General features: G+C 34.4%; 1 protein-coding gene across 13 annotated transcripts in view; it reads right to left on the bottom strand.

Moving 5' to 3' along the window:
* The window catches only part of PTPN13 (protein tyrosine phosphatase non-receptor type 13), a 203,475-nt gene that overhangs the window by 133,848 nt on the left and 52,509 nt on the right, over positions 1-17,118 (bottom strand). For all 13 annotated transcript variants that reach the window (XM_072810058.1, XM_072810060.1, XM_072810068.1 and 10 more), the window contains exon 2: positions 13,331-13,450. In XM_072810058.1, the coding sequence (XP_072666159.1) occupies positions 13,331-13,445 (115 nt within the window). In that variant the 5' untranslated portion in view covers positions 13,446-13,450. The remainder of the gene's footprint in view (positions 1-13,330; positions 13,451-17,118) is intronic.

The raw sequence follows: 17,118 nt of genomic DNA, 5'->3' as shown, positions 1-17,118 counted from the left end.
CTTGTACTTGCTCCATTTCTAAGTCAATTAACTGATAGTAAGAACATCATGAGATGTAGAGTATGTTTGACTTTATATTCTCCTGTAACACTTAAAACTTTTTTTTTCAGTTTATAAAGCCACAAATAGAGGCTTTTTTTTTTTTTTTTTTTTTTTTAATGATAGTCACAGAGAGAGAGAGAGAGGCAGAGACATAGGCAGAGGGAGAAGCAGGCTCCATGCACCGGGAGCCTGATGTGGGATTCAATTCTGGGTCTCCAGGATCGCGCCCTGGGCCAAAGGCAGGTGCTAAACCACTGCGCCACCCAGGGATCCCCTAGAGGCTTTTTTTTTTTAGAGATATGGCAAACCAGAAAGTGTTACAAGTAACTCTTTTATCCAAATTATAATAAAGTCATTTTGTATTAGAAAGGCAGAATGACTGTAAGAAATAACTTTAGACTAGAAGTGAGACCTAAGTGGTTCTCTATTTATAAGGAAAAAGCTGAATAATTGGAATCAAACTGAAGATCCCACTGCCTGCATTTAGAAATAAATTGCCTTACTCACCTAATAACATTATCTTCATTTGGTTTTTCTTTCTTGTTCCCAAAGTAAAGCAAACTACAAATGAACTTCCTATGCATTTTGTTTCTTCTTTGACTTTTTCTATAAATACAGTGAATATCTATGTTTTATCTCCTCAAGCTTTGCAGTGAGCACCTCTGATCTTCTATCCTGTCTGAAATATGCATGTGTCATTAAGCCTACAACTTGTACTTAGAAAAGATACTGAGACTAACACCAATTTTTATTTCCCGAAGGAGGGTCGAAACTTCAGAGCAAAACTATTTCCTATATATGTACTCTTTTAAGTTGCAGACTTCTAAAAGACAAATTGGCTTGAAAGTGGTTTCTTTCTTAAAATACACCAATCGTATTTTATTTAACCACCCATTCAAGTAGTTGTAAAAATGTTCATCTTGAATGGTTAAGTCTATTTCAAAACTTGATTATATACCTAGCTTAATAATTTTGGAGCCAAGTGCCAAGCTTCTTAAAGCACTGGCACTTCTACTGCCACCCAGCAACTTCCTGACAGCCTCTGTAGATCAGAGTGGCTGCATTATATTTTGCCAGACAAATTAAACTGTAACTAAGATAATTAACAAAAATAAATTTTATATTAAAAGCCATTTATAAAAGAGCAGGTTTTATTTTTTTCTCCCTCCAACACAAAGTTTCTAAAAAACATCTTCTTCCATTCTTGCTATCTGAATAAAACCTGGGGGGGGGGGTGGAAAGATTACAAATTTTCAAGAATGCACTTAGCAACTTCTCTTTACTTTTGACGACCTGGAATTTACACTATGACTGAAAAACCAAAAATATTAAGGGTGACTGTCATTTATTTCATTTTTCAAGAATTGAATGAAAAGGTCAATAAAGATGAGTTTATATTTTCAGTTTCTAGAAAAAGGAAATACACAGTTTACCAGAGAGAAACTGACTTTAATTATGATGACATGATTCCACATAATCATGATCTGAAGCTATTTTTGAAAAATATTTTTGTGACGACTAATGCCATTCTCTGCTGCTCTTCAGATATCACCTCCATATTTACATTTTCAAGAACTTTTCCTTCTCAGAGAAAGGGGAGAAGGAGCCTTGTTTGAATGGTAAACAATTCCACTGTCCAAAAAGAAATATTAGGATATATTTTGTGTAAAAATGTTAAACATGACTAATACACATCACCAAAGAAGGTAAGAATAGTAACCTGTTGCTAAATGATACTAGGCATAGAGCCCCCTTTTAATTTTTATATTTGATAAAAGAAATAGAGAAGTAATCATAAAATGCTTTCTTTCAAAAGCTTAGTTACATACATAATGTAACTAATATAATGTTACATAATGTAATAATGTACATAATGTAATACATACAGTTACATAATGTAATAATCTCAGAATGTTGAGTAGAAGTCAGATACACAAGAGTTTACATTGCATGATTCTATTTATATGATGTTTAAAATCATATAAATTTATCTATGTAACAGGTTGTAATAATGATTTCTCTTGGTAGTCAAGAATTAACCAGGAAAATAAACTCACATATATATGTATACAACATGGAGGCAAGAATATAACAATGAGGGAAAGATGGTCTCTTCTTTCCCAATGTTGCTGGGAAAACTGGACAGCTACAGGCAAAAGAATGAAAGTGGACTACTTTCTCACACCATACACAAAAAAAAAAACCTCAAAATGGATCAAAGACCTAAGTGTGAGACCTGAAACCATAAAAAATCCTACAAGAGAGTGCAGGGAATAATTTCTTTGACATAAAACATAGGGAATAATTTCCCTGACATAAGCTGTAGCAATGTTTTTCTAGGTATGTCTCCTCAGGTATAGGGAATAAAAGCAAAAATAAACTACTGGGACTACATCAAAGTAAAAAGCTTTTGCACAGTGAAGGAAACCATCAACAAATAAAAAGGGAATTTTCTGACTAGGAGAAGATATTTGCAAATGATATAACCAATAACAGGTTAATATCCAAAATATAAAAAGAAGTTATACATCTCAACACCAAAAAAACAATGTGATTTAAAAATGGATAGAGGGCCCAATTTTTTTTTTTTTTTTTTTTTACTAAAGACATCCAAATGGCCAATAGACACATGAAAAGATGTTCAACATCACTAATTATCAGGGAAATGCAAATCAAGGCTTAATGGTATGTCACGTCATCTTACACCCATCAGAATGGCTAAAATAAAAGACAAGACATAATAAGTGTTGGTGAGGATGTAGAGAAAAGACAAAACTGTGCATTATCAGTAGGAATATAAATTGGTGCAGCCACTGTGAAAAACAGTATGGAGGTTCCTCAAGAAATTAAAAATAGAGGTACTATGTGATCCAGTAATTCTACTACTGGGTATTTACACACACACACACACACACACACACACACACACACACACACAAAAACGAAAACATTAATTCGAAAAGGATATATGCAGCCCTATGTTTATTGCAGCATTATTTACAATAATCAAGGTATGGAAGTCACCTAAGTATCCACTGGATATTTATCCAAATTGATAAGGAAGATGTGGTGCGTGCATACACACACACACACACACACACACACATTACAGAGCCACAACAAAGGATGAGATCTTCCATTTGTGATGACATGAATGAACCTAGAGGGTAATATGCTATGTCAAGGCAGAAAGACAGATACCTTATGATTTTACTCATATGCGGAATCTGAAAAACAATCAAAATCAAAATCAGATCTATAAATATAGAGAACCAATGGCTGCCAGAGGGGAGGGAAGTAGAGGGTAGGCAAAGCGAGTGACGTGGGAGGTACAGGCTTCCATGAATAAATCATGAGAATAAAAGGTATAGTATAGGTAATATAGTTAAGATTTTAGGGGCTCCTGGATGGCTCAATTAGTTCAACATGGAACTCTTGGTTTCAGTTCAGGTTATGATCTTAGGGTTGTGAAATCAAGCCCTATGTTGAGGTCTATGCTAGGCATGGAGCCTGCTTGAAATTCTCTCTCTCCTTCTCCCTCTGCACCCCGCCTCAACTACTCTTGCTCTCTCTCTCTAAAAAAAAAAAATAATAATATTATAATAATATTATAAGAGCGTTGTATGGCAACAGATGGTAGCTATACTTGTGGTGAGCATAGCATAACATACAGAAGTTGAATCATTATGTCGTATACCTGAAACTATACAACACTGTGTGTCAACTATAACAAAGAAGAAGAGGAGGAGAGGAAGAAGAATTCCTATTCAATTATTATTGAATAGGAAGCAGCAGGAGGGAGACTTCAAGTGTTGGAAAAGCTCTATATCTTGATCTGGGTGATGGTTTATATGGGTATGTACTTTCATAAAATTCATCAGGCTGTACACTTAATAATAATGCTCTTTATTAAGTAGATGAAAGGGATTAAGGGGTACAAACTTCCAGTTATTAAAAAAATAACACTCTTTATATACATTATATCTCAACATTTTAAAAAATCTTTAACTATGAAATTAAAACAATATATATTGTGAGTAAAATTATTTTTATCAGCCTAGGAGGATGTTAGAAAACACAACCTGTAGCAACTTTTTTAAATGTAACACTTTAAATTATAAAGTGGCTTGTCACATGTGGAGCCAAAAAAATTTCAAATTGAAACAGTGTTTTGACTGTGTATTTATAGGGGATGCAAGGTTTGCTACAAGTGCTTCATACACTTGTTAAGCAACTGACATTATTCATTTTAAGAATGCTAAATATTAATTTCATGTTTTATAGTTTGTTTCCAGGGAGAAACGTGGGGTAATGGTGTCTGGTTCAAATACATTTAACTTGAAGGACCTGTTCACTGTGGCTTTATAAAGGCAGGGCAAGATGTAGCTTGCCAGAGACAACTGATACACCCTGTTAATCAAGAAAATTATGACTGTAGATAATTAGGAATGTAATATAAAGAGACTAGTTAGTCTTTGGTCTTTAAAAAGCTGTGGAGACTACTCAAAAGCTTTTAATCCATAAAAACTTTCTATATTTCCTATAAAGGCTTATCAAGCAAACAAGGAAACCAGTTTGAAGTTCAGTGCTTTGTCTCCCTTCTCAAATATGAATTCATTTATTTATTCTCCTTTGGTTCTACCAGAATGGAAGTTTTATGTTTCTTTTTGTTTTCCATTTATTCTTGCAAATTTTAAGGATATTTGACTATGCAAGCTCTGAAGTTGATAAACGTACCATTCCCATAAGTCAAACCCTCAAACTATTTTAACTCCTAATCATCTACCTTAGTCTAAATGTTATTTATAATTTTAAGTTGTGCATCATTATTATTGATGTTTTATTTATTTTTTTTTTTTAAAGATTTTGTTTATTTATTTACTCATGAGAGACACAGAGAGGGAGAGACATAGGCAGAGGGAGAAGTAGGCTCCTTGCGGGGAGCCTGATGCAGGACTCCATCCCTGGACCAGGATCACACTCTGAGCCAAAGGCAGACGCTCAACCGCTAAGCCACCCAGGAGTTCCTATTATTGATGTTTTTATTTATTTATTTATTTATTTATCTATTTATCTATTTATTTTTTTATTTTTTATTTTTTAATTTATTCATTCATTCATTCATTCATTCATGAGAGAGAGGAGAGAGAGAGAGAGAGAGAGAGAGAGGCAGAGACACAGGCAGAGGGAGAAGCAGGCTCCACGCAGGGAGCCCGATGTAGGACTCGATCCCAGGACTCCAGGATCATGTCTTGGGCTAAAGGCAGACGCTCAACCGCTGAGCCACCCAGGGATCCCCAATATTGATGTTTTAATACAGCCATTGCTTTTTTAGATTTATCATCAAGTTTAGTAATTATTCTGCTCATCATTCCTTTTTTTTAAAGGATTCATTTATTTCTTTGAGAGAAAGAGCCAGTGAGAGAGAGGGAGAGAGCGCAGGAGTGTGCGCCTGAGCAGGGGGAGGGGAGGGGCAGGAGGAGAAGCAGACGACGGACACCACCACCACCACCCCCCCACCCCCCCACCCCCCCACCACCCCCCACCCCCTCCCCACCCCCCGCCGCTGAGCAGAGAGCTAGATACCAGGCTGGATCCCAGACCTAGGGATCCTAACCTGAGCGGAAGTCGCTTAACTGACTGAGCCATCCAGGCTCCCCTCATTCCTTTTTGAAGAGTTCCTTCTTCTGGGTTAAAGTTCTTTCTTCCTGAAATACATCTTTTAGTATTTTCCTTAATGTTTTATTGACGGTAAATATTCACTTTTTACATGAAAATGCTTTCGTTTTGACCCTTTTTCTTAACCACAGTTTAAGAGGACATTAAATTCTATTTGCACATTCTAATACAATATGGCTTTTAAGAACTGGAAATGATTAACTCCTCAGATCTCCTGCACAGTTTACTAATTTTCTCCTTTAAAAGAAAAGAGGATCTGTGTAAACTGCTATTAAAGATCTCCTATGAGGTTATAAGCCTAGAATCTATATATTTAATTTCTAGATGTTTTAATGTTTTTTTCATCCTGCCTGTGTTACTTTGCTAAGGTTACCACTACAAATATCAGAGCCAGAGTAACTTCAACAGAATTTTCACACAATTCTGGATTGTAGAAATCTAAGAGCTTGGTGCCAGTAGGACTGGTTTCTGTTAAGGCCTTTCTTCTTGCTGTCAGTGACCATCTTCTTGTGTCCTCACATAGTCTTTGCTCTGTGTGTGTTTTCTTATTAAAACATCAGTCATAGTGGATTAGAGCCCACTCAACCTCACTGTAACTTATTTAACTCTTTAAAAACCCTACCTCCAAATACAGTCATATCATAAATTATCAGGAGTTAGGATTTAATATATGACTCTTGAGAGAACAAAATACAGCCCAAAACACTGCTTGTTTTAAAAATGTTCAGTGTCTTGAATCCCCCCTTTTTTCAAATCACTTAGTATATTAAACTTTATATACTAATTTATACATACTTATTAGATGAATCTGTTATAAGAATTAGATGATATTAATTTTTAAAGGTGGGGGATCTATTGCTCTTTGATCAATAGGGAGAAAAATGAATCAAGACAGTCAAGGTCTTCAGGAAATTTGGGGGAAGCTGGATGGCTTAGTCAGTTGAGCATCTGCCTTAGGCTTGAGTCATGATCTCAGGGTCCTGGGATCTGGCCCTGTGTCAGGCTCCCAGCTCAGGGGGGAGTCTGCTTCTCCCTCTCCTTCTTCTGCCCCTCTTTCGACTTGTGCTCTCTTGCTCTCTCTCTTTCTCTCAAAAAAATAAAATCTTTAAAAACAGACCCACAGTTTCAAATTAATAAGAAAAAAGGCTAAGTTCTAAATTTAAGAGTAAGTTTTAGGAAATATTTGATATACTTTTAAAGCCACTTTATTAAAGCATGATACGACATATAATAACTGCATATACTGAAAGAGTACAATTTGATTTTCTGACCTATGAATACACTTGTGAAACTATTATCATAATCAAGATAATCAAGATAATAAACATGTCCATCACCCCCAAAACGTTTTCTCATATACTTTGTAACCCCTGTATTCTATCCCTTCTTGAACCTCTCATCTCTAAGCAACCACTGATGTGCTTTATCACTATAGTTTAGTTTTAGTTTGCATATTTTAGTTTTAGATCAGAATCATACAGTATTTTTTTCTGTCCAACTTCCTTCACTCAGCATAATTATTTTGAAATTAATCCACAAAAAAAATTAATCCATATTGCTGTATGTATCGATAGTTTGATCCTTTTTATTGCTGTGTATTGTTTCATTATATGGACATAAAATTTGCTTATCCATTCACCTGTTGATGGACATTTAGTTTGTTTCCAAGTCTTGCCTACTGCAAATAAAGCTTAGACAAGTATCCACATACAAGACTTTCTATGGACATTGGTTTTAATTTCTTTTAAGTATGTAGGAGTGTGTATGATAAGCGTATATTTAACTTTTTAACTTTTAACTGTTAAAAACAGTTTCAAAATGTGAAACTGGATTACTTTACATTCCCACTAGCAGTATATGAAAGTTCCAGTTCCCTGAAGTTCTTGCTAATTCCTGGAATGGTCAGCCTCTTTAATTTTAAGCACTCTAATAGATGTGTAGTAATATCTCATTGTGGCTTTAATCTTACATCTTTCTGATGACTAATGATATTGAGATTTTTGTAGTTCTCCGAAGTCTAATTATTTCATTATTTGAAACTGGAAATCTGTTTATCTTCTTCGGAAAATTAGCTATTCAATTTTTTTGCCCATTTTTGGGGGTTGTTTGCTCCTTACTATTAAGTTTTGAGAATTCTTTATATATTGTGGATAGAAACCTTTTATCAGTTACATCATTTAAAATATTTTCTCCCAGACTGTGACTTCTCCTGTCATTTTCATAATAGGTTAAGAAGGGGGACACTGAGGTGGCTCAGTTGATTAAGTAGTCAACTCTTGGTTTCGACTCAAGGCATGATCCCATATCCTAAGACTGAACTCCAGTTTGGGCTGCGCTGAGTGTGGAGCCTGCTTAAGATTCTCTCTCTCCCTCTCCTATTGTCCCCCACCCCCACCCCAACCCCAACCTCCGCGGCCTTGTGCACTCTCTCTCAAAAAAATTTCTTTTGGCCTCCATGTTCATAAATTATATTGGTCTATGGTTTTATTTTTCTCTAATGTCTTTGATTTTTAAAAATTTTTTTTACTCATGAGAGACACAGAGAGGCAGAGACATAGGCAGAGGAAGAAGCAGGCTCCCTGTAGGGAGCCTGATGCAGGACTTGATCCCAGGACCCTGGGATCACAATCTGAGCCAAAGGCAGATGCTCAATCACTGAGCCACCTAGGCATCCCCCTTTGTCTGATTTTGATATTAATGTTGACTTCATAGAATTAGTTGAGAAGTATTTGCTTTTCAGTTTTTTTCAAGTGTTTGCTATAGAATTGCTATTATTTCTCCCATACAATTTTAGAATTCTCTAGTGAAGCAATGTGGGCTTAGGGTTTTCTTTATAGAACATTTAAAAATATACATTAATTCACCTTCATAAATATAGGACAATTCAGGTTGCCTACTTGTTCTTATGTGAACTTTGGTAGCTTTTGTCTTTTTAGGTGTTCATTTCAATTTCAACATTGAATTTCAATTTCCATTTCAATTTTTTCAACTTCTTTGGTCCTAAGTTTCCCTTATTATTCTTTTAGTATCTGTAGAATCTGAAGTGATGTCTCTTTTGTTGCCTGATACTGTTTCTCTAAACATTCTGTTGCTATGGTCATAGAAGAGCTATCAATTTTAAAACTTTATTGTCATGTATACATGGAAGTAATTTTATGGCTCTAAATAGGCTCATAATGACTTATTTCAAAATAGTTATACTATTTCTGCCGATATTAATTTTTATAAGCCATTTGAACTAGGCCTTGTTTCCTTATCTCTAAAAATGATTAGGTGAAATGCATGAAGATCTTCCCAGATCAAAGAGTTTGATTCCATAAATAAAAATATATATGTATGTGTGGTTCTGAGTTTGTATATTTCCTCTATGTTATTTTTCCCTTTCAGTAGCCAGAAAACTTCCCTGAAAGTACTTATTAATGAAAGTGATTGCACAAAATAAAAAAATGAACTTATTATTTCACTTAATTTTAATAATTAAATAATAGACAATTCTTTAGTAAGACATTTTTACAAGGTGTCCACAAATTCTGCTTTCTTCAAGAACTGAGGGAGAGAGAAGTTCATTTGATATTTGTCTCAGATATGTGCAGTAATTTGTTTTCACTTACACATATAATAAGTGTTTACAATGAAATACAGCCAAAGGAGTCTATACACCCTGCTCTCTGCAACCTTATTCAATATGTTTTCCCCAAAGAATAAGAAATATAACATCTTCTTAATTTTCCAAAGATACTTGCTGTTAACTCTTTTTTTTTTGTATGCTGTTAACTCTTTGAATGTTTTATTTTGACAGTGAAGTTTGCTTGTTTTTTAGCACTTGATCAAGATGCTTTATTCTATTTTTAACTTATTCAATTTACTAATTTCATTATTATCTTATTTAATAAACAGGGAGCCAAAAATGACTACATATGAAGGGCTTTATATCCTTGCCTTAGTAAGGAAGATTATCTCTTTACCTCTGATTAGTCATGAAGAAGCAACTTTACCAACAACTAATCATCCACCCTAATATCTTAAAAATCCCTTAGACTCAAAACATCTGTTTTCTGCAAAGAGCAACAGTTCCATAACAAAAAAACAAAACAAACAAAAAAAAAAATCGCTGTTTTGGGGAACTAATATAATTGTAAACTGAATTTTCCAAGGCAGCAATAATTTCAGTTCTAAAGATGATCTAGAGAATGGCATTGTTTTCTTATTATATAGGACCACTCAGTCCTTGCATGAGTTCATCCAGGATTTAAAAGCTAAAATCTTAAATGAATATATTTTCTAACATTGACTATGCCTCCCAATCAATTAATAAAGTGGATTGAGAAGCATACAGTTAGAAAGTTATAATATACAAGGATCCTTAATGAAATTCTTCCAAAACTTTTATTTCATTGCCACATTTAATCTCCTAATTAAAAAAAATAGGCTAAAAAGTAAAATCAGTTGTCTACTGTTTACACGTGATCCCTAAATTACAATACAGATGATTTGAAAATAAAGAAGAAGAAAAGATATACTAGGTAAATTGCAAGAAAAGGAAGCAGAGGTGGTAATATTAAGAAAAGACTGGAAAGAATGTAAGCCAATTTATATTGATAAAATATCCAGTCCATTTAAATTAGTCATTAGCCATTATATGTATTATACAAAATAGCATGAAAACACATGTTGGCAGTATTAAGAAGATAGGCAAAGACATCGTAATAATGGAAGATTTTAACTATCTCTATGAATTTGACAAATTATGTATATAAACTAATGTTACAGAAAAATTTTATTTATTTTATTCATGAGAGACATACAGAGAGAGACAGAGACATAGGAAGAGGGAGAAGCAGGCTTCATGCACGAAGCCCAATGTGGGACTCCATCCCAGGGCCTCCGGGATCACGCCTTGAGCCGAAGGTAGATGCTCAACCACTGAGCCACCCAGGCATCCCACAGAAAAATTTTAAAAGCACTAGCATTAACATGCCTAATTTGTATCGCAGAAATAGAAAATACACATTCAAATTCCTACGCTATGGAATATTTTACAGAATAGATCATATGCAAGTCCGCAACAAAATCTTTAAAAATTCTAAAAAGTAGTCACATAGATTGCACAACACAATAAAACAAAAAAAAACCTGAAATAAAAGGAGAACCAATGATCAGGATCACCATTCTTTAAATGTGTGGAATTATAGTTTTTAAAAAGTTTTATATTATTACTCCTCTGAAAAGAAACTCATTTAAATATGGTGTCTTTCAATAAGGTCATCCTTAGATATCATTATTCTATGAATAATAACCACAATAATTTATTTTTATTTTTTTTAATATTTTGTTTTTAAAAAGGCTAAGAGCCTTAAGTTGCTGGGAGGCTCAAAAAGAGGAAGAAACAACATTTTCTTGATTTGTGTTCAATAATCCCCTAGCGGAAATGCTTATTTCCAGGTCTGCATTCATAGGAATGCATACTGGCACTCATATACTGAAGAGGACACAGGAGCAACGTACAAGTTCAAGAAGATGGGAAAATTGCCATCCATACGAAATGAAACTAAGGTTTATATGATAGATGCAAAAAGATAAAACCAAGAGAAGAAAATGCATTTTAGAAAAACTTTGGGACTCTTAGGTGGCTCAGGGGTTGAGTGTCTGTTTTGGCTCAGGGTGTGAACTCGGAGTCTCGGGATCGAGTCCCACATGGGGCTCCCTGCATGGAGCATGGTTCTCCCTCTGCCTGTGTCTCTGCCTCTCTCTCTTGGTTTCTCATGAATAAAGAAAATCTTAAAAAAAAAAAAAAAACTTCTTAGAGACCATTGTATTTTACTTGCTTTCCCCTTCCTAACATCCTTACTGTTATTGATAAGGATGTCTACTAGAAAACCAAGACCAACACCATTCATTCACAAACTAAGCAAACTAATAATTGTTTTATTTCAATTTGTTATAATAGTCAGAAGAACTTGTGCCCATAAGACATCAAACCAAGGAATGAAAAATTAGAGATTTCAGATAAAATACATCAAATAAGCATAAATTTCTTCTAAATAAATACAAATTTCCAATCAGCAATTATAATAGTTGGTAATTTCTAGACTGCTAAAGAAGCCAAATTCAATTTCTCTATATTACTGATGTTACCCTGTGAATTGGATTGAAGGTGTTATGGTAACTGCTCCCATTGGATAGTGTTTATTTATTTATTTTTTTTGGATAGTGTTTAAAATCTAAATGCCTCACACTTCATTTTATAACATATCAAGTAAGTCTCTTCATTGTAATGTGTCAATATGCTATGTAGTAATTGTATCTTAATGACAGGTACTTTACATTAAGACATTCAATCTCTATTAACATTATAAAATTTGAAAGAACAAAAAACCCTAGGTATTTGCAGTATGCAAGATGCTTTGTATTGCACGAGTCATGGCTAGGGTAGTGATCCAAATAAAAAGAGGTATTATCCCTCCTTTGAACATCTGTAGTACTTACTGCCCCCATCACTCATTTGGCACAGTTTTGAAGTAGTAAACTCTTGACATGCATCTTGTCTGATGTGAGTGAATTCTTAAGGGCAACAGTGTAATCCTGTACTTATTGGGATCTTCCACACAAAATCTCACAGGCAACAGTTGTTTCTTAAATATTGAACTATTGTTAATTAACTAAAGAATGCCACCAACATATCCTTCCTTCAACAACATCTTTGGAGCATAGTTACTGTTCTATACTCTGGAGTACCCATACTTCCAAATTTTCTGAAAAATTAATATGAAGCAAGCAAAGTACTTAAAATTGCTACATTTTAGGTAAATGGCATTAGATAAAATGAATACATTTTCTTTAGAGTAATCCTAACTCTAATCAAAGATCTTCAAACACCTAGTTTATAGCAGAATTTGGAGAGCGCTTACACTGTTTCAAATTCCTGTTCCTGGATTAGAAAATAATAGGAACAACAAGAAAGTTTATTACTATCTGTCTCCAAACATTCTTCCTCTCTGTTCTAGACCTTCCTCTACTAAATGAGTGGTCACCCTATCACCTTCCAAAAGGTTCCCATGGCTCATGGTCTTCAGTGTTTCCATTGTATAGTGATTCTCTAACCTGTATCAGAGTATCCTTAAGGACTTTTTAAAGACAAATTGCTGGGCTCTACCCCTACAGTATCAGTAGGGTAGCTCATAGATAGCTTCATCAAGGAACCTTCCTTTTCTTCCTCATGACCAGGTCAAATTCTATTAGGGCTTTTCATAGTCACGGAATTCCTTCCTTTTTAGAACTTGTCGTGGTTGCATTTTTTTCATTTGCTTATATAAGTATTGTGGCTAATAGCAATTTTCTACATCGGATTTCAAGCTCCAGACAGGCAACGTTTTTGGTTTTGATCACCATTATATTTTCAGCACTTACCACAATATTAGGGACAAAGAAGATGTTCAAATGAAGAAGATCTGAGCTTTTTAGCCCAAAGAAAGATAAGAAAAAGTATTCTTTCTATACATTGCCCCCTTATGTTTTTCAGCTACCTGATACTCAAAAAAAAAAAAAAAAGAAAAAAAGAAAAAAGGCAGTAAAGAAAAAAAACAAAACAAAACAAAACAAAAACACTTACCTTTTCTGAATAATTCTTGGAGACTTTCAGCACTTTGATTTAATACAGCCCATATTTCTTCTTCCTGCAGGGGTCCGCCCCGAACCTCCAGGGCCTCAGCTAGTGACACATGCATATTACCTGAGAAACAAAAAGTAACAGATGGGATACACATCAGCAACTTGTACTGTACTTGTAGTAGTAGAAGTTCTACATCAGTGATAAGAGACTGAGGTTCCTGTCTACCTAATTTCTCAATATGGGCTTCAATCTAGATATAATCCTACAGCTTAAATTCACAGAGAATAAAGGAATTGGGGGGGGGGGAAGCCTTCAAAACAGTTACTTGCCCTAACCCCATAGAATCAGCTTCAGAGACTGAATTGGAAAATAGGTGGTGACTACTTCATGGGAGGAGACAGAAACTTCAAGGTACCAGAAGGCAGCAAAGTGCAGATGATTAAATCAAAACAGCCAGAATGAACAGAAGGCCTTCCTAGATTATAACTCTAGGCTTGGAGTTCCTCCAGCCATGGTGCATGAAGCTGAAGTAAGATAGAACACATTTCTTCCATTCACTAATTGATTCCTATATCTTCAATATATATAGTAAAACTATAAATTTTATACTGAATGGATTTAACTATGTCTAGACAGCTTTGTTGCCAACTCACCATTTGCCCTTGGGAAAGTCATTTCACCTCTAAACCTCAGTTTTCCATCTGTGACATAGGAATAATAATAATAATAATAATAATAATAATAATAATAATGCCATTTTGTGGTATCTATAAAGGGCTAAAAGGTTATTCCTATACACATGCTTTGTAATTAACTCTATAGAAGTTGAATTAATAAAAAATGAGAAGGGTGCCTTTGTGGTGACATTTTTACAGGGTCAATTTTTCCAATAGCATTCAATTAAGTCGGTGATATAATGATACATTTTAAGGTTTTCTATGGGGTACAATAATCTGATTTTCATTGTAAAAGAGGGAAATGAAGCTACTCAATATTATCATAAATAAAGTTTCCTACACTGGCATTCCATGAAAAGAAATTGGTAGGCAGAAGCAGATGGTTTGGAAAAGAAACTAGAGGGAGTAGAAAATGCTAAATCCTTGTTTTCTATAATTATATCCTTCATTAAATTTTAAAATTAACCTATTTTAAAAAAAGCTGTTTTAGACAAAACAGCTTTGTTCACTCAACTAACAGGAGAACTAATATATTTTTTAAATTTACATTTATGGTACTTTAACCCAGACTGAAAAAAAGCAACTCCAGCTACAAATGAGGACAGCCTTGTCCTATTTACTTTCCTTTTCAAATGTTTACTAATAATAAAAACAAACAAGTAAACAAACCCACAAATGTTTACTAATAGCATTTTATGCTTAGAATCTACCTTGAGGGGTGTGCACTTAAATGCACAACGTGGTAGTTAAAAGGGAAGATATAAGATATTGCTTAGAAAAAGCCAAAGGCATTTTACTTAGCTTGTACAGAAGTGATTATTTATTTCAGACGCTCTCCCGGCCCAAAAAAAAAACTGTGTCTTATGCACTTTTAAATGATAGTACATTTAAAAAAAAAAATGATTAGCTTTCTTCATTGCTAAAGACATCTGAGTTAATATCTTCTACATAAAACACTGTCTGAAATTGGAAGTTTCAACAGACGTGTCAAGATACCATTAGCAATCAAATGCCAACAGGATTTGTTTTTGGTTTTTTTTGCTTGTGATTATACCTCATGTATTGTAAAGAAAATGATCTGTATTACACAACGTTTTAAATCTTAAAATACAGGTTTTTACTTATTTTTAAAGAAATAGGTTTTTGGGGATCCCTGGGTGGCTCAGCAGTTTTAGTGCCTGCCTTCGGCCCAGGGCATGATCCTGGAGTCTTGGGATGGAGTCCCACATGGGGCTCCCTGCATGGAGCCTGCTTCTCCCTCTGCCTGTGTCTCTGTCTCTCTCTCTGTGTCTCTCATGAATAAGTAAAATCTTAAAAAAAAAAAATAGGTTTTTATAATTATTTCCTATAAGAAAATGAAAAAGTAAAAGTAACTTCTAGACATAGAATTTTTTCAGTAGTTTGACTTTTCTATCTATAAAGATTACAAATTATACTTCTGTTGCTTAATTCAATCAGGCTTAAGTATATTTTATTAATTCTCTGTTAATTTTTATTAAAAATTTTTTTCTATTCAGTGTAGTAAGATCTCTCTATGCATCTCTGGTTGGAACTTGTTAGAACTCCAAAGCATAGAGGGAACATTGTTGTTTCAAGCAATATTATCTAGCTAACAGAACATGATATTTATAATTTTGTTTGTGAGAAAAGAGGCTTAAGATTTTAAAAAACTGTCTTACCCCTCTCATCACTCAATCTCAAAACTTAATGTAATGTTAAAGCAGCTTTCTAAAAATCAAACAATGATGCCATGCCTTGTATTGTCTACTATGACCATGTTTGGCAACTGCTTACCATCATCATGCTTCTTTTCTATTACTTTTATTCATCTTTACTATAGCTTTCCAGATCATTAGTTCTGAAAGGAAAGAGAAGACAAGGGAATGAAAGAAACAGAAGTAGAAGGATGAAAAAAAAGTGGAGAAAAAAAAAAGCCTGAAGTTAACCAATAGATGAGGGAAACAGTTTGTCACAAAAATTCTTTTTTTAAAAAAAGCTATCTATCTGACAGGGAGAGAGAGAGCACAAGCAAGGGGAGTGGCGGGCAGACAGTGAAGGAGAATATATGGGGCTCAATCCCAGGACCCTGGGCTACCTAAAGCAAATGCTCAACTGACTGAGCCACTCAGGTGACCCGGTCATGAAAATTCTTAAAAGTGTATTACTTCAGTTACGCACAGTTATAGATAACCTGGTGTACAGATGTATGACTGGGAATTATTTTACTATCAAAGAGATTCTGCTTTATAATAAACATAATTGTATTCTTCACTTTTGTTTCCTTCAATGTGGTTGGCTACATAAATAAGTTTAAGGGAAGACTTTCAAACAAGAAAAATTAATTACATTACATAACCAGAATCATTATTGTGTTTTTAGTGAACACAAGAATTAACTGTCATGACCTTAAAACTATGCCCAGTCAAAGCCACAAAAGCATTCTAACAGATGTCATTTTAATCCGGAGGGATTTGTGGCACTCACAAATAGGAAGCATAGAAAAGTGATTCCAAAAAGATTGAAATAGTAAACAGATTAACTGAATCCCATCAAGTCATGTAACAACCTGCCTGGGGGGCAGACTAATGAATTAAGTATGTTTAAGTTGATTCTAAGGAATAGGGCTCCAAGATCATCCTATTTTAAGAACAAAACAACTATAGAATAGAGTTCTGTGTGTGCCATTAGTTTGGGGCAAAGATCCACTCATGACCCTGGCTAAGGACTTCTTTGGTCATTAAGAAACTCTAAGTTGAAAAAAAATAAAAAATAAAAATAAAAAAAAGAAACTCTAAGTTGAGAAAACAACATCCAAAATTATACATACCTTTTAACCTAAAAGGATTCACAATGAAGTTTATAAAGAGAAGCCAACTCATATATTAGTATTTTAAATTTAAAGAATTTGTGGGGTGTCTGGGTGGCTCAGTTGGTTAAGCATCCTGAATCTTGCTTTTGCCTAGGTCATGATCTCAGGGTCATGGGATTGAGCTTTGTGTCAGGCATCCTATGGGGGGGGGGGGGTCTGCTGCTTGAGATTCTGTCTCTGCCCCTCCCTCTGCTCATATACACTCTCTTTAAAATAAATAAATAAATCTTTAAAAAGTAAAA

This window comes from Canis lupus, chromosome 33, assembly GCF_048164855.1.
Source record: "Canis lupus baileyi chromosome 33, mCanLup2.hap1, whole genome shotgun sequence".
Taxonomy (NCBI): domain Eukaryota; kingdom Metazoa; phylum Chordata; class Mammalia; order Carnivora; family Canidae; genus Canis; species Canis lupus.
Note: the sequence above shows the minus strand (reverse complement) of the source record. Positions and strands in the feature narration are given on the sequence as shown.